Source organism: Typopeltis vanoorti, chromosome 19, assembly GCF_054136105.1.
Source record: "Typopeltis vanoorti isolate ZY-2024b chromosome 19, IOZ_Tvanoo_1.0, whole genome shotgun sequence".
NCBI classification, from domain to species: Eukaryota; Metazoa; Arthropoda; class Arachnida; order Uropygi; family Thelyphonidae; genus Typopeltis; species Typopeltis vanoorti.
Genome location: NC_143567.1, coordinates 44,346,387 through 44,365,399, shown reverse-complemented (window position 1 = coordinate 44,365,399; position 19,013 = coordinate 44,346,387). Strand labels below are relative to the sequence as shown.

Below are 19,013 nucleotides of genomic sequence, written 5' to 3'. Positions count from 1 at the left end.
TCAATGTGGAGAAGTTCTACAGAGAATAGTGGGAGATCAGGGGAGAACCAGAGGTCATCCCTGGAAACTGTATAAAGAGGGTGTGAGTAGGGGAGTGAGAGGCAGGTTTTTTTCGTGCAGAGTTGTGAGTGATTGGAATGCCTTGCCTGAGAGTGTAGTGTCTGCAAGGAGTTTGAATGTGTTTAAGACATGGTATGATGAGATGTGTGTGAGATAAAGGGACCTCCTAGATGAGTCTTTGACTCCATGAGGTCTTGTTTAATAATAATAATAATTTTCCTATCAACAATTTCTCATCTCTTATCATCTTAGAAAAAAAGAAATGGTCATCTCTATATTTAGCTGGTATTTACCAGCTAAATATAGAGTGATATAAATTTACCAGCTCTTGTGAATATAATTTGACATCCTTTGGGCAGACAGGCCATTCTGTGAAAAAAAAAAAAAAAAAAGAATTAATGAACAGCAATACTACATTGAATACATGAATCCTCAAAAGTCTGGTCTGGCGTAGTAGTGATGCTAAACATAGTATCCTGTGGGATGAAACTCATCTTTTCAATAGAAGCAGTTTTAAATATGAATGCTTTTTCAAAGAAAGTTGTGAAGCCCTTTTACGGTGGCCTAATCTGAATCGGAATGATTGTCTATATCTCTCCAAAAAGTTTGGATGATTCTCATCTTATATAAAAAAGTAGTTTTAATATTATGTATTTTTAATATTAATTTCTAGCATGCAGCAACCATTTTTAATTCATAAAGGGATAGTTATTGGTATTCCCATGTTTTTGTACTTGTATTCCCATTCTTTGATTTGCTTGTTGTTTCCACACACACACTGATGATGTACTATTATTTTCAGTATGAAATATTTGTACTTTCAGGAAATGTGAAAAAAAAAAAAAAAAAGAATTAATAAACAGCAATACTATATTGAATGCATGAAACCTCAAAAAAGTCTGGTCTGGCATAGCATGATTATCATGGAATTTTGTTATTACATGACTACATTTCACATTATTAGACAAATCTTCAATAATTCTGCACCTGTCTTTAAGCATTAAAACATTCAGGTAATTTTTTTTTTCCATTCAGGAACTTGATTCTGATAATAGAGTGATGATAAGATGCATGGTAAAATAACTAATGCCAATGATTTCAACAAGATGCGGCTAGATTTCACAAAAATCAAAGTAATCAGCAGTTTAGACAAATAAATAAAATAAAAAACCCATAGCTGAATTTATCAAATAAATAAATAAAAAATAAAAATAAAAAATACATAGCTGAATTTATCAAATAAATAAATAAAAAATAAAAATTTCAGAAATTATCAATCTAAGCAGGCTCCTACAATTATACCTGTGAAAAATATATCACATTATATATCAGAAGGTTCAGATAATCAGTTCTTGGTGTCCATTCTGTTGTTCTCTTTGTCCATCTGTTGCTAATATTCTCATCACACGACCTGCCAAGTGCCATTTGTAGCCTTTTATTATTAAGGCAATATCCATTACCTTTGTTTCTTCCTTATCCAATATTATTCGTTTTATCTAACTGGGTTATTCCAAAATAAACCTTTCCATGTTTCTTTGTGTTGTTTTCAATTTCTCTAGGTGTTTTTTAGTCATATGCTCAAAGTTTCACTACCACAGGTCATTATTGGGAGTACACACTAGTTATAGATCTTTCTTTTTAGGCAGTTTGTTAAATAGCTTTTAAATATCTGTCTATTATGGTTAAAAACTTTTCATCCTACTATTTTTCTAGCTGAAATTTCATTATCAAGTTTATGGCTGATTAATTTATCCTAGATATGTGTATGAATTCACTATTTCAATCTGTCTTTGGTTTATATTAATTTGTTTTTGTTCTGAAGTATTTCCACTATACATTATTTTTGATTTATCCATATTTATTTGTAGGCCTATATCCAGACGTACTTCATTTAATTCAATAATATGGAGAGACGTTCATCCAGCAGTGGACTGAAGAAAGCTGCTAATGATACCGGGAGAGAGAGAGAGAGAGGGGGGGTGGATTTCAGACTAATCAGTTATTAAGATGTGAGGAGGATTCTATGTTCAGGAAAGATACAAACATACATACATCCATATAGACTTCTAACGTCAGAATGAATGATTTTTTTTTTTGGACTTTTTGGATGTCAGATTAGGATTCAGTGCTCAGATAAGGGTAAAAATCCAAATACATCACGATAAGATCAATTTTCAGATGTAAAGTTAGATGCCATGTATCTCTTTGTGTCACATATTTGTCAGTGTAAAATATGTGATATCCTTTCTACTGACTTTTTGTTCATGCATTTCTTCATTTATCTGTATTCTGTGAACTCCTTTTAAATTTATGATTGTTTTATATGAGGTGCCGAATTGGATTAGAAAAAAATTACAGCAAAAGTAATGTATTACATCTGGTAATTGCATGCATGTTTTCCAAATGTTTTTTACTGTTATGCAAAATGAAAAGTTTGAGTTTCCTGGAGAGAAATTCAAGCTAACACAATATGAGACTGGCCTACTCACCATCAGTGGAGAAGCCCTTATAAAGTTCTGGATTCCAGATTGTTTGATGAATCCTGATAACTGCAGGTTTTTATATATATATATATATATATATATATATAAAAAATATATATATAAATATATATAAAAAAAGATTAACAAGGGTTTTTCTGATGTCCTTTTTTGGTGAAAGTTCAGAGGAGGTATGCAGTGGGCAGAAAAGAAATTAAGAAAGAATTAAACCAGGAATCAGTACTAAAAAAAATTAAAAAATATAAACATAAATGGATGGAACATGTTGAAAGAATGAAAACAGAATTCATTTTAGAAATTATGTACTTGACAACCGTATTATAAATAACCCTTTTAATTTCCCGACGTTTCGATCTTCATATTAAGATCATCATCTGGAGCATATACAAATATACAGGACAAGCTGAGTTACATTACACACAGTAAGCTAAAGAAACAATGATTTGGTCACCGGTTATTCTACTGGCATGACCTCAAGTGAAAAAAAAAAAAAAAAAAAATTGCAAATTAATTATTTAGAAACGACATCAAGCTAAATTCTATTTAAGATAACATGAGCAAATATTCTTTCTTTCTTAAGATAGTTTTCTTTCAGTAACAATGATGTCCTATTTTTAGCATTACAATTGTTATTTTTGATTTAGGATCCTGGATTATCTAACAGTCCTGTTTATAGTTAACTCTTAGAGAGGAAGGTTCCGTGGGTCGAATATGTGCCTTCCATATGTTTGGGATTTTTAGACCATCATTATTGTTCAGATTGGGGCTGGTTGATAATAATCTCACAGGCTTCCTTAAATTTGTGTTCATACCATGTTTTGGTGATGTAAACAACTGGTGCTTTTCCAGTCAATTCTATGTAAGGGCATGATCAGAAAGGCCAGCTTCACCATAGTTATTATATTTAATGTGTCATTTATGTTCTTTTTGTCTGATAGGAATTGTGTGTCCTGTTTCCCCTATATATGATATATTACAGGTGCAATAAATATGGTATACTCCAGGGTGGGCCAGCAGAGGGAGTGGGTCTTTGGATGCGTTGAGTAAGCTTTTTAATTTTGCAGGAGGTTTAAAAGTGGCTTTGAAGTTGTATTTTAGTAGTATTCTGTTTATTTTATCTGATGTCCCCTTAATGTAAGGAATGGTTATAGTTTTATTGTAGTCTGGTTTATCTTTGTTTTTTATTGAGATCTTGTAGAGAATTTTGTTAATAGTGTTTTGGCTGTAACCATTTTTTAGAAAAGTATTGCTAATAACTTTAAATTCAACTTTCAGTGCATGTTCATTGGAGCAGATCTTCAAAGCCCTGTTTTTTTAGAATATTAATGACACCTAGTTTTTGTGTTGTGTGGTGGTAGGAGTTTGTGTATATATGGGCTAGTATGTGTCGGTTAGCAGTAAACAGTGAAGTGAAGAACCTCCCTATTGCCAACTTTTATATGGAACATTTTGAGCAACATGCTCTAGATTCCTCTCCTTTAAATCCCAAAGTCTGACTTAGATATGTTGACGATGTTTTTGCGATCTGGTCCCATGGCCGTTGCAGATACCAGACACTTTCCTCAGCCACCTAAATAAACAACACAAATGCATACAGTTCACAATTGAGATTGAAAAACAGAACACACTTCCCTTTCTGGATACCTCTCCTTTAAATCCCAAAGTCTGACTTAGATATCTTTGACGATGTTTTCGCAATCTGGTCCAATGGCTGCTGCAGATACCAGACACTTTCCTCAGCCACCTAAATAAACAGCACAAATGCATACAGTTCACAATTGAGATTGAAAAACAGAACACACTTCCCTTTCTGGATACACTTGTCACACGTCTTCCTTCTGGCAATCTTTCCTTCACTGTTTACGAAACCGACACATACTGGCCAATATATAGACATAAACTCCTACCACCACCCAACACAAAAACTAGGTGTCATTAATACTCTAAAAAACAGGGCTTTGAAGATATGCTCCAATGAACATGCACTGAAAGATGAATTTAAAGTTATTTGCAATACTTTTCTAAAAAATGGTTACAGCCAAAACACTATTAACAAAATTCTCTACAAGACCTCAATAAAAAACAAAGATAAACCAGCCTACAATAAAATTATAACCATTCCTTACATTAAGGGGACATCAGATAAAATAAACAGAATACTACTAAAATACAACCTCAAAGCCACCTTTAAACTTCCTGCAAAATTAAAAAGCTTACTCAACTCATCCAAAGACCCACTCCCTCCGCTGGCCCACCCTGGAGTATACCGTATTTATTGCACCTGTAATATACCATATATAGGGGAAACAGGACACACAATTCCTATCAGACAAAAAGAACATAAACGACACATTAAATATAATAACTATGGTGAAGCTGGCCTTTCTGATCATGCCCTGAACACCTTACATAGAATTGACTGGAAAAGCACCAGTTGTTTACATCACACCATGTTTTGGTGTGATGTAAATTTAAGGAAGCCTGTGAGATTATTATCAACCAACCCAATCTGAACAATAATGATGGTCTAAAAATCCCAAGCATATGGAAGACACATACTCGACCCACGGAATCTTCCTCTCTAAGAGTTTTAACTATAAACAGGACTGTAGATAATCCAGGATCCTAAATCAAAAATAACAATTGTAATGCTAAAAATAGGACATCGTTGTTACTGAAAGAAAACTATCTATAAGAAAGAATGTTTGCTCATGTTATCTTAAATAGAATTTAGCTTGATGTAGTTTCTAAATAATTAATTCGTAATTTTTTTTTTTTTCACTAGAGGTCATGCCAGTAGAATAACCGGTGACCAAATCATTATTTCTTTAGTTTACTGTGTGTAATGTAACTCAGCTTGTCCTGTATATTTGTATATGCTCCAGATGATGATCTTAATATGAAGATCAAAACGTCGAGAAATTTAAAGAGTTATTTATAACACGGTTGTAAAGTCCATAATTTCTAAAACGAATGCTGATCACCGTGCAACACTAAAAGAAAGAATAATGAAAACAGAAAGATTACCAAAACAAGCCTTAAATTACAAACCATTAGGAAAAAAAAAACCAGGACTCCTCTTAAGAGATTCAATGATGACTTCTAAGGCTGGAACAATCCACTCTAGGCCTAAATCCTTGATAAGCATGATGATGATATATATGATGACCCCACACATGAAAGGTCACCACAAGACCTATAACACTACAGTACCATATGTGAGCAAGTGATTAAGGAGAAAATGTAGCCTGCTGATATGTTTCTTAAAGAGTGGGTGGTTGTACTTGGTGAGAAAAACAATATTGGGGGGGGGGGGAGTAGATTGTTCTAAAGAATAGAGGTGGATGGAATGAAGGAAGCTGATGAGAAGTTAGTTTGGTGTGTCTGGAGGTGAACAGTGTATGGATGTGGGCCAGTTATGCTCTATTTCTTACATGGCTAAAAGAACATGGAGGAATGGTAGTAACCAATTCAGAGGAGCAATACCTAAAAGTACCTATAGAAAAGGCACATAACACTGAAACAGAGCACCGAAGATAAAGTGACTGAAGGAAGGGTCATTTATTAAGCAGACTTCTCTCTTCTGAATATCATAAATAATTCATAGGGAGGTCTTGGATCCCTGCCCCAAATGTGGGAACAGTGCTCCAAAGCTGGTTAGATCTGAAACTTATAAAAGTATTAGGAGTTGAGAGGAAGAGAAATAATGTTTAGAACAGAAAAGAACAAGCTTTTTAGAGGCTAAGGAGGCTATGTAAGTGATATGTTTGTGCCAAGATAAACTAGATGTGACAGTCAACCCAAGAAGAGAAAGTTGATCTTGAAAGGAAACTGGAACATTATTGAAAATGAGAGGGGATAAGATAGGATATTTCTTTCAGGTAATAAGGCAGGCTTGAAATTTTTTGGCATTGAAATTTACTAAGTTGTCTTCACCCCATTTGAGAATGTTAAAGAGGTCAGTCGCTGGTTATGGAAGATTTTGAGGCATCTAACATTAGGGTACTGCAGGATTTATCGAATGAGAAAGAGGAATGAAGAGCACTGTTGTTGGCAAAGCTGTGAATAGAATTTAAAGAAAAAGAAAGGAGATCATTGATGTAAAGGGGGAAGAGTGTGGGTGAGAGCACAGAACCTTAGGGCACTCCAGCAATGATGGGGAAATCTGATGAGAAGCTATCCACCATGACACACAATGAGAGACCAGTGAGGAAATGGGCAATCCACTCACAGAGTGTCAAAGGGAGGCTATAAGATGGCAGCTTGTTCAGGAGGCCTTGGTGCCAGACACGATCAAATGCCTTTGAAATATCAAGAGATAAGATGTGTTTCTCCAAATCTTTTCATGGCCTGAGTCCAAAGGTGGGTGAGATTAGCTAGGAGATCAGCTGTGACCGAGAACGGCAAAATCCATATTGGTGATCGCCAATTAACTGTTGAATCTCCAGGTAATGAAGAAGCTAGTTGTTGATAACTTTCTCCATCACTTTTGACAGTATTGAGGTGACAGCAATGGGTCAATAGTTAGATGGCTGATGACAGTTTATGGATGGGTGTCAATGCTGGAGCAGAACTGGAGAAATACCATCTGAACCAGGAGCCTTATTAGTAACAAGATTAATGAGGGTTTTTCTGATGTCCTTTTTGATGAAAGTTCAGAGGAGGCATGTAGTGGGCAGTCTGTGGAAGTATGGGAGGTGATTTGCTTTGATCATCCAAGCAGGAGTTGGAGGGAAAAAACTGATACCAAGAGGTCAGCCTTTTCCTTGAGTGAGGTTACCATAGTTCCATCAGATGCAAGAGAGGTGGCAACAGGCAAGGGCAGAAGTTACTCCCAACAGCCTTAGCAAGGGACCAGAAGGACTGACTATCACTTGAGCCAGGTTTATTGCATTTCATTCTTATGAAGTATGCTTTGGAATTGTTGGTAAATTTTTTTACATGTTTCTGGCTGTTGTGTAAGCTGAAAAAGAAGTTGTAGTTTTTAAGTTAAGCCACTGAACTTAAGCTGCATTTTTATCATGTACTGCACAGAGGCACTTTTTTTTTTTTTTTTTTGAGAGCCAGGGGCTTGGAGGTCAGGTTTGCAGTGGGATTATTTCTGTTGCAAGAGAGGTCATCCCAGTTGGCACAATTATAGTGCCATAGGCAACAAGGCTGAAATTGGTTGGAAAGAGGATGAACTGTAGAAAAGACTTGAATTGTGATCAGAATTGCCAAGGAGAGAGTAGACATCCACAGCGTATTTGGAGGGAAAATTGGTTAAGAAAAGTTCGAGAATATTGATAAAATGGTGAGGATTGTATGGTATTATGGTTGGTGGATTGACTATTTGTGTTAGGTCATGATTGATGACAAATAATTCAGTTTCCTTTCTAGCTTGATCTGTGAAGCTGGAGTAGGGGGAAGCCAGTTTGTGTTATGGATGTTAAAGTCCCCAAGGAGGACAATCTCACAATTTGGATAACTGGTTTGTAAGAAATCAATTTTTAGTGATAGGCAGTCAAAAAGGGCAGCAGGACTGTCAGAGTTAGAACAGTAAAGGCAGCAAATGAAGGCTGTAAAGTGAGGTAAGGAAATCTTGAGCCAGAGTAGATTGAAAAGTGAGGATTCCAAGTTGGACAGCCTTTGACTGGGGATATCAGATTTAACAAAAACACATTCAGTTATTTTTGCGAAATGCATCATGTAGGACAGGGCTGTTCAACCCTTAGGTAATCCGAGGGCCACATTAAAAAAAAAAAGATTTATCCGAGGGCTGCATCCAATGCATATCTAGTAATTTAGTGAGCAGCAGCGACACAACCTCGATAGCTGAACAAATGAACAACACTAATTGTGCACTAATCACGCTTTCACATTCCACGTGACCGCCCGGAGCATGCGTGTTAGAACAAAACAGTGTAAGAATGCTTCTTCAACACATCTAATGTTTGAAGAACATGTGGGTATATAGTGATGTAAAAACACCAAATAAAATAACCTACATCAAGATTATCGATTAGTGATAGAATTAAAATATTTAATACACGTTCAGTTCAAATTGTTATTTTATTTTTTCGCTTATGAAAATCAAAACCTACAAGTGGGCCACACAAAATTGCACCGCAGGCCGCGTTTTGGACAGCCTTGATGTAGGATATAGTTGGGATAGTTGAGATGGACAACTGTGGTAATGGAGTATGCCACATGAGGTTCTGTTAGGAAAAAAGAGATCAGGTTTTGATATCTGTAAGTAGTGGTGTATGTCACTAATGTTTGTATTAATGTCTCGAATGTTGGTGAAATGTATGGACGTGTTTTTTATTGGAAAAAGTTTTGGTGTTATTTTAGGTGGGTTGGGACATATTTTTATTACTTGTTCCAAATTTTTTATATATTTTTCATATTTTTAGATTTTTTTTGTTTTGTTTTTATGGGAGATTTTTTGTATGTGCAGTTAAAATGATAGTATTTTTATGATTGACTTTCATATGTAGGGTGGTTGATTTAGGAAACAAAGAGTAGGGGAATGCTGCTGGGGTGAAGGACTTGTGTGCATAACTCACATACAGGGAGTGCCTAGGCTACAGTCCAAGTGTCTCCTGTATGTGAGTTATGCACACATACAGGAGACACTTGGACTGTAGGAGACTACAGTCCAAGTGTCTCCTCGGAGTGCTTCCCGCATACCATTGACCTGGCAGGGTAAGCGGAAGCAAGATTATTTACTAGCAGATTGAGAAACTTTTAACAGATGCATTACCATCAGGTTCGGTCATGTGCACTATCTGGCTGTCAGCCTGCAGAAAACTGTTTTAGTGCTGTGCCTTCAAATGGAGCAGAAATCGACTCCCTAGTTAAATAATGATAATAGTGTAATGAGTATGTCCAGTAAGGCCATCACCCAAACTGCATGTGAAAAGCATGGGGGGGGACAGAAACTGGAGGTCCTACTCTGAGGATGAAACTTGGCAGAAGCCACTTCACACTTCCAAAAAGGTGAATAAAAGACATCTACCACTTAGAGGTCTAGTTGGCATTTCCTCACAACCAGGAAAGATAATGCATTTAAGGCAGCTTACTTGCATTTAAGATGGTTTACTTAAAATCAAAAGTTTAAGAGAGACTGCGCCATTATTTTCTAAATTAACATTTGACAAAAGTTAATGAAAACCAAATATCACAGAAATTTTCATTACACAAATTTTCTCTGGGAAACCAGCGAAAATTATAATGAAAGAAAAGTATAACAGTAGAGCATACTGTGTATTACTGAAAATTTTTGATTTTTTTAAATTCTTTAAGTTGATTCTTAGAGAAAAATTTCAAATGCATTAAAAAAGGACAAAGTAACTTTTCTTTCAAAAATAATATTATTAAAGTAATTAATTATAAAGTTAAAATAAATGTAAGATAGTAATTATTTCAATGATCTACTTATTCCACATTATTTTTCACCTAGGCAAGACATTTCAAAATTTCTGTGATTACTAACCTTTGTTGACGAAGATACTCTGGATCAAAATTTAGCATACTGGAGCTACCCTCTTCAGAAATTCTTGCTTGATCCCTTTGCATGCGTTTTTCATCTTTTCTAACCTGTTTCATGAGTTCCTTTTCAAGCTGTGACTAAAAATTAAAATTGGAAAAGTCAAATTATTAAAATCATCTTGAACCATCTATAGTCAATAAATGAGAAATCAATATAATTCAATAATGGATTTTACAATAATATATACAATATGTTATAGCTTAAAAAAGTTTGAAATAATTCAAGCTTATCTGGAATTAAAAAACAAAAATGGCTGCAAATTTTTTTTCCTTCTCAAGTTCAGACAGGTAACATTAATTCCAAAGAATTAAAGAAATAAGCAGCTCACTTTTTAACTTCAGTTCATCAAGTTCATGACAGAGAATACTAATCTTTCTAGATCCAAGTATAGATATATTTAAAAATATAGATAATTCGAGAATTTTTAAAATATAGATAATCTGAGTAACATACACGCAACACACAGAAAACTGGAAATATTAAAAAACTAGAAAAGCATAAAAAGGACCTCTTTTTGAATAAACTTTGTGTAACAAGGTTAGGATGATAAAAAATGGCATAAATCAGATGAGAAGAGTCAAGGCAGAAAGAGTAATAGAACTAATGTCATAAAATAAGAAGCTGGAAATGTTCTAGACACTGGATATGGTTTACTAAATCTTATTCCTTCAGTTTATCACATTTATTTTAAAATTACTTACTTTTTCTTTATATTTATCTTGCAGTTTTATTCAGGCTTCTTACATTTTTTAGTAATTTTAGTGTGTGTGTTTATTATATAGGATGGAGAGTACAACCACTAGGCCACAGGTTCAAATCCCATTATATACATGGATGTTTGTGAAAGCCCATAATAGATGGTATTTGATTTTCTGGATTATCTAATTCTTAAGCCCCTAGTAATGTACTATAGATGTCAAAGTAATGTATTATATGAATGGAATTCACATAAACAATAAAATGCAATAAAAAGTCGCCAGCTTATTTATTAATGTGCCCCTACTAGACATTATATCAACGCACTTCAAATAAAGCTTTTGTTTTTGAGGGCTGCATTTTAGAGGAGGGTTGGAGATTACAATATTATTCTTGTTGTCAGCCTTCCATCAGGCAACTTTTTTATTTTTATTTTTTAATATGACTTCCACCCACAAAGTGTTGTAAACCTATAATACATTAGTACTGTGGATGAGCTCCGATTTTTTTATCTTTTTTACATCCAGAAACTATGTTCCAGAGACCATACATAGAATTTATTCAGGCCACTGATAAGCAGAGCAGTGGTTTCACCAGACAATGAAATCCATCATTCATCCATCTCCACATTCACAAACATTTTCTGTTAAAATTTTCTTAGACCCCCCCCCCCTTTAAGGTTCAGAACTTTATTTTTATTTCTATGTGAAAGACTGTTTGTTTTTTCGTAGTAATTAAAAACTCAACCTGCTTTATTTCCTGCCTCCCAAACAGTTTTCTGTCATCATTGTCATAACCTAACTGGTAACATTTTCTTTCTATATGAAAGACTTCATAAATATCTGCTTTTTCCAAAAATATTCCAATTATCCCATGGGAGGGGAATTGAACCTACAACCTGTTGGGAAGTAGGTACACCATTCATATGCCAAAACAGGCTGGCATAAGTCGGAGTGAAAAATGTTGAACTCATATTATTAAAATTTTCACTTAATGCTAACTTAATAATACTGCTATAAGTTCTTACTTGTTCTATGTAAACATAGAACAAGCAGAAAAACTGGAGCATCTAGAAAAAAAAAAAAAAAATCAAAATCCAAGGGGCTAGCTAAATGAAAAAAACAAAAAAGCAGGTGAGCCCTATATCATGTAACTATCACTATGGGCAAAACTGATATCATACAATCCCATATAGAGTTTATTAGGATACATTCATGCCACACTCTTAGCTTATTGTCTTGCTTTTTTTCACTCCCACTTTTGCATATATATTTAAATACAAGCAAAGAAATTTTCAACATGTTGAGCAGTACTAAATGATATAATGTAATCATTATACATTAATGGTGAATTAATCCTACTCTCTATCCATAACACTAATTCTTTATAGATTTAATAATGAGAATAGTGTAAGGCACCAAGCAATGAAAATTAAACATCAGTTTAATGACTACCATTTCATCTATTAACAAAAACATCACAAAGTACAATATAACACTACACACACACAAGTCACACAAATGCAGTGAAAACTAGTAGAGTGATCCTAAAGTGATAGAAGTGTGCTAATCAGCAGGTTTAATTGTTGGGCAGGTGTTCTTAAAATTATAGTTTTGTAAAATCTCTTACGGAAAAATTTTTGCTGTGCTTATTTTTCGCAACCAATTTTCCGTTTTTTTTTATTTTTTCAGTATTTAGTAATATTTAAAGTGTAATGAAAAAAATATAATGTGCTAAAAAAAGTGTCACTAAAAGTGCATGTACATTGACTATATGTAAAGCTGTAAGTAGGGATTAAGCCAGATTAGCGATGGTGAAACACCAACCAAAGGTTGCAAGGGCAACCGTTGTTGACTGATCGGACAGAATAGACGTCATAACTACAGGCTAATCCTGAAAAGACAGCAATAGAGAACAAAGGGTGACAATTTTTGCATAAAAGGAGATTGTGGCCCTTGGCTCAAGGCTTTCTCTTTCAGCCATGGTCAGAGGCACTTTTTCCTCCGGTTGTTGTCAGGGGCTTTTCCTTCCGCTCGTTGCCAAGGCTTTTCTCTCATCAAATGCTGTAGGACCTACGTCTCCAGATCGCAGCAGACCGATTTCCTCAAGAGTTACATGCAAGCCCAGCAATAACTTCGGATGATCAAGTATTGAATGTCCGACGGAGGAAAGATCTACTAGCAACCGCCTATGATGTCCAAGAAGCCAGGAAGTTAACTGAAAAGAAGGTGCCAAATCCTGAAGAAGTATGCTGTAATTTGGACTCTTTACTTATGGTGAATATGTAAGTAGGCTATGGTTTTGTAATTAGTAAGAAAGCGTATCTCAGATTTGCAAATGTGCCTACAAGAAATCGTTTGTATAAAAGGCAGTAACTAAGTCACAAAATTTTGTATTTATTAACTTGTCTGATAACTCTATGAATGTGCACTTAGTTTTAATGCAGGAGTAGTGCTAATTAGAATTTGTATGTGTCTAGGCTATATTTATGTCAGTATTTGAGGGAAGGATTTTATTTAATCTGTTTACGCTGTGTGGAAGTATGTACTGTACATAGTTTATGTTTAATGAGTTTACCCACTAATTGTGAGTTTTGTCTTACAGATTGCATTACCTATTTGAAAAAGGGTTAAGTGTGATAATTGCAAAGTCTCTCTAGTGTAAATGTACTTCCTGTCTAGTAAAAATAAATGTTTTTGTTTTGTAACTACTTGATCTGTTCTTTTGGCTAATGCACTATCTCCAAAAAAAATAAATAAATAATAAAAAATGAGAACCTGTGGCATAATAAGATACGAATAGTCAAATGACTTGCATGTAGAGAATTTGTATATATACTTTGTGATTAATTCCGGTTTTCCTCACTCTATCTTTCAAACAATATTTAATCAATTTAGGTGGCGTAGTCGGAAATAAAATAAATTTTCTAATTTGATTTTGTGCGAGAGTGGGGAACTGCACACATTAGACTTATAACACAAAGTTTGTTTAATAGCAGGGGGAGGACAGAAATAAGTCACGGTAAGATTTACCTTGAGAGGTTTCTGTTAAAGAAGTTCATAGGCCTAACCTACCTAGCAAAGTTGAAAGAAGTAGTTGGAAAAAGTAAAGTCACGTGACTAAGTCAAAGTTAAGTTTAAATAACTAACATATTATTTAACAATGACACAGACATTTATCTAATTAACATAATATTTAACAGTTTCACATACTTTTATAGTACACATAAGCATCTACATTTATTAAGGGGTTAACATGATTTTTAAGTGCAGCTGTAGATTCTATTGTATGGTGGTGGTGGGAGAAAAAAGTCACTGAAGTTGAAACTTGCTGCAATGAAGAATCACGATATTTTACCATGGTTCTATGGATAGCACACAGAGCATGGTCTACTAGCCTGCCTGTCCATAGCTGTGGCAGCGAATACCTTTTTTTGTGTTCTTTTCTAAGCAAATGCTGGCTATTTGCCCTAGTCTGTTCATAACAAGCCAGCTTGTAGGAGAAAGGAAAATAAACCAACAGATTTTGAAAAAGAGGATAATATTGGTTAGCTACATGGGGATTACTTTAAGGTCCTGAAAATTTTTCTGAAGCACCTTAAATCAGGGCCCCAGAAATCCACACACATATCCACCACAGGTGAGTTAACAGAGACAAGTGGCGAGTGAATTTTCAGCCTCATTCAAAATATTTTTTCTCATAATTTATACTTTTTTTTTCTTCTTATAACATCTCATCACTGTCAAGTTATTTGATCATGGGTGGCTGCCAACAAATTCATCGAAGAAGTTTTATTTCCAGAGAGTTGGAAATAAAACTTCTGAATCTGGAATCCTTAATTTGAACATCACAGTGTTCTCTTTTAAAGAATCCCTGAAACCCCTCTTTAAGGTTCAGATCTTTGTTCTTCTTCTTTCTTACATGAAAGACTGTTCGCTTTTCGTAGTAATTTAAAACTCAACCTGCTGTATCTGCCCCCCACCCCCCAAAAAAATATGTTCCGTCATCACTGTCATAACTATTATTATTATCCCAAGACCCCAAGGAAGTCCTTTTGTCTTACACATAGCTCATACTGTGCCTTCAAGACACTCAAATTCTCTGCAGACACCACACTTTCAGGCAAGGCATTCCAATCATTCACAACTCTGCATGCAATAAACCTGCTTCTCATCCCCCTGCTCACACCCTCCTTATACAGCTTCCAGGGATGACCTCTGGTCTCCCCTGATCTCCCACCGTTTTCTGTAAAACTTCTCCAACATTGATCCTATAACAACCCCTTACCAGCTTGTAGGTCTATCATATCACTCCTCCTATCCACTAGACTGCAAATTGCATCTTCTCAAACTTTCCTCATATTGGACATTCCAGAGATCAGAAACTATCTTAGTATGTCATCTCTGGACCCTTTCCAACATCTCTTCATCCTTTTGAAAAACAGGTGACCAAAAGGCACAGTAGTCTCCATGTGTGGCCTAATCAGAGCCTTATATAATGGAATAAGAATCTCCTTACTTCTACAAGTCAGTGTCCTCTGCATCATTCCCAGAATTCTTTGTGTTGTCTTCACAATTTTGGCAATGTGTCCCCAAAATTTCAGATCCTTATCCACTATCATCCCAAGATCCCTTATTTTGTCCACCTCCAACAATATAATCCCACCAAGCATAAATTCTACATCACATCTTTGTTTCCCAAATTTTAAAACCTTACATTTTGCAACATTGAACTTGTATCCCCATTTCTGTGCCCATTCACATAATTTATTCTAGTCTTCTTGTAAGACCATAACATCTACTCTTCATAGTTCCTCCCAACTTTGCATCATCTGCAAACAACTGAATATCCCCATCCAAATCTTTGCTGATATCATTAACATACAAGTTAAACAGCAATGGCCCTAAAACAGACTCCTAAGGCACCACTAGTGACTTCCCTCTTCCTGGATATTGCACCCCCAACACAACTTGCTGATATCTATCAGATAGCCAGTCTCTAATCCAATGCACTAATCTAATATCCAACCTCATCTGCTCTAGTTTGACTATCAAACTTATCATGTGGTAATCTGTCAAAAGTCTTTGCAAAATCTAAGTATAGTACTTTGTATTCCCTCTCCTCTGTTCAAGGAAGCCATCACCTTATTGTAATAAGTAAGTAGATTACTAAAACATGGCCTCCCTTTAGCAACATGCTGTCCATCAAAGATAATACCATTGTCATGAACCCACTTCTGGATCCTAGTTCTCACCAGCTTCTCCAACAACTTAGCCACAACACCTGACACACATATAGGCCTATAATTTGATGCCCGAGTTCTATCACCTCCCCTTATGAAGTGGCACAATCTTGCCCTCCTACCACTCCTTTGGAATTTGACCCAGTGCAAGACTCATATTACAAAACATGTCAAGGCAGATGTCAAATTCCTGGCACATTCCTTCAGAATACGTGGCGATATATTATCAAGTTCCACAGCCTTATTAACATCAAATTTGCTCAGTTCCCCATACATCTCTTGCTCACAGTCAGTCTCTCCTCCCCATCATCAACTGCTCTCAATCTCTCCGTGATGTCACATTCACAAGAATGAAAGACCTTTATAAACTGCTCATTAAGTATCTGCACTATATCTTCCGCAGTAGTTGTCCTTATACCATTTTATAAAATTGATCTAAATTTCAACTGACTTTTTTGTGTGAGGAGATTTTTGAAGTTCTGCCATCCTGTTCTTCTGTTGTTCTTATTTCTAGGTGCTATATGGGTTGCAGACATGCCTTTCATATTCTTGGAACTGTTAAGCTATCTTTCTTGCTGAGACTGGGATGAGATTAGCACCTCACAGGCTTCTTTAAATTTTTTTTCATGCCAAGTTTTGGTAAGATGTAAAGACTGGGTGCCCATCCGATCAATTCTGTGGCACTTATGTCATGGTCAGGCGCCCAGTCCTTACACTTGAAGTGCATTGTTGTGTCCCATTTTATGATTTTTTTTTCTAACTAGTAATTTTGTCTCATCTATGTTCTACTATTATCTATGCTCAAGATATCACCAAAAATTTTACTAATACTTCAGTTATTTCTCCCCTGAGTATCCCTAATATTTGTATTATGCTGCACCTTTTGGGATATTTAGTTTGAGACATTATATACAAAAACAAGGAGAAAGAACTAAAATATGTCAGAAAGTGTAACTATGTTGCAGTCATGACACTTTATCTCGTTTCTTAACACATTAATTTCCCGCGTGATTAGGTTCGTAATTTTTCAAGTGGTGCATTGGACAGCAATTTCAGACAACTGTTTTATCATTGGACAAAAGGTTTATTAAATTCCTTAACATGGTACAATTCAAATTTTAGTTATTACTCAATTCAATGCTATACTAAATATTTACAAACTGACATTAGCTTATCATAAATAATTAAGCTATGATCCTATAATGGGTATTACGATCATGCCGCCATACACAATCAACACATAACTTCATATGACATGGACATATAAGATTAATTCATACTATTTAACTATCCAAATTTAAGTAGCTTAACTAAACCATTTACTGCACTAACACATAACTATGACATTTAAACTTTCTTATACAATATAATAGACATGCAAAATTCTCAGGACACTTAATTACTCATATAACATTAACACTAGCCAGCTTACTTTCAATATATTCTGTCAGATACTAAAGTCCTAGTATTGTTTTCTTGGTCACTTCAACAGTTCAGTATTAGAATAATGATAACTAATACAGACGAATCTTAGTTAACACGAGATATAATTCACAGTACCTTTCTTTCCTGAGTTTTCCATATGGGCCTCTATCTTTTTCTGAGTGAACTATCTTGGTCTAACCTCTCCGATAATCTGTTTCTCCTACGTTCCTTTTGGAATTGAACTATGCCTACGCGGTCTTTACCTTTCGTTATTCAGGACACACTTTGAATCGTCTAAATAACGGCTGTGCAACTCGCGACGTGGATATCGATTTCTTTACAACTTTCCCTTTTTCGTGGTTGTCACTGAAGTTGAAACACAAAGAATATGCTTGCTTTTCCTCGACTATAAGGCATTCTTCGCTTCTTACATAGGAAATACAGAACCAAAATTCCGTTCACTTTAGTTTCCATGTTGTGACGACGGAGATATAACTCCAATCTCGCCACTCAGGAAAACACCGTGAAACCCATACGAGGGAGCTTGCGAAGAACTCTCCTGGAACCGAACCAAAAGCCAAAAGGTCTCAAAGCCTCCAAAGTCCAAAAGCCTCATGGGGGGGGGGGGTTCCAATCCTTTTATACTTGCTCTCCTAACGGCACCCTCTTTAACTTCTTTTCTCCACTTCAGATTTTACTTCACCGACCAACAATTAGGGTGGCGTTTTTCTGCCAAACGTCCTTTGGTCGGTGAGCCTGTAACGATGTCTCAATCCGGGAATCGGCCCTGAGCGATAGTCTGTTGTTTTTCTTTTGCTAGCCTCTAACTTAATCCCCTTTCCAAAATTTCTCTATGAATTTACTTAATATTTTAATCTCTAGCCTCTCACATACCATCTCTTATGACTAATCCTTTTCTGTCTTATTTAGTTAAATTTTCTCTCTTATATCATATCACAACATTAATATATTCTTTCTTTTTTGTTAGTTAGTTCAACAAACACCTTTATATTTTTTATATTTTATTGGATGCAAGAATATTTCTTTTTCTTTTAAATAATTCATCTATTAACTTTTATGCAGGGTTTTTAATTTATTTATTCTTAATGTTACACCATGATAGCTGAGAATTCTACATTCTTAAGATATCAGGTGTAACAGCATGATCAGAAACGCTAGAATTTTCATAATTATGGAATTTAATGTGTCATTTGTGTTCTTCTTTTCTTACTGGAATTGTACATCTTGTTTCCCTATATAGGGAAAAATTACATATGCACTGGATTTGGTATACTCCTGGGTAGGTCAGGAAGGAAGGGGATCTTTAGAGAAGTATAGTATTATAGTATTAATCTATACATTAATGATATTGGGAAGGATTTGAAAAGGGACATACAGCTATTTGCTGATGATGCAAAGATAGGGAGTAATCAGAAATGCTGTGATAGGCAGTACTTGCAGAATGATTTGAACAGGATAGAATTGTGGGCATGGGAAAATGGATGTCAATTCAATGTCATCAAATGTAAAGTCATTCACTTTGGTGTGATTAGAT

At 35.2% G+C, this 19,013-nt stretch overlaps 1 protein-coding gene across 4 annotated transcripts in view; it reads right to left on the bottom strand.

The window, feature by feature from the left end:
- Positions 1-19,013, bottom strand: part of obe (activating signal cointegrator 1 complex subunit obelus) — a 596,544-nt gene that overhangs the window by 506,613 nt on the left and 70,918 nt on the right. For all 4 annotated transcript variants that reach the window (XM_090409638.1, XM_090409636.1, XM_090409637.1 and 1 more), the window contains one exon: positions 10,039-10,172. In XM_090409638.1, coding sequence (XP_090265764.1) covers positions 10,039-10,172 — 134 coding nt within the window. The remainder of the gene's footprint in view (positions 1-10,038; positions 10,173-19,013) is intronic.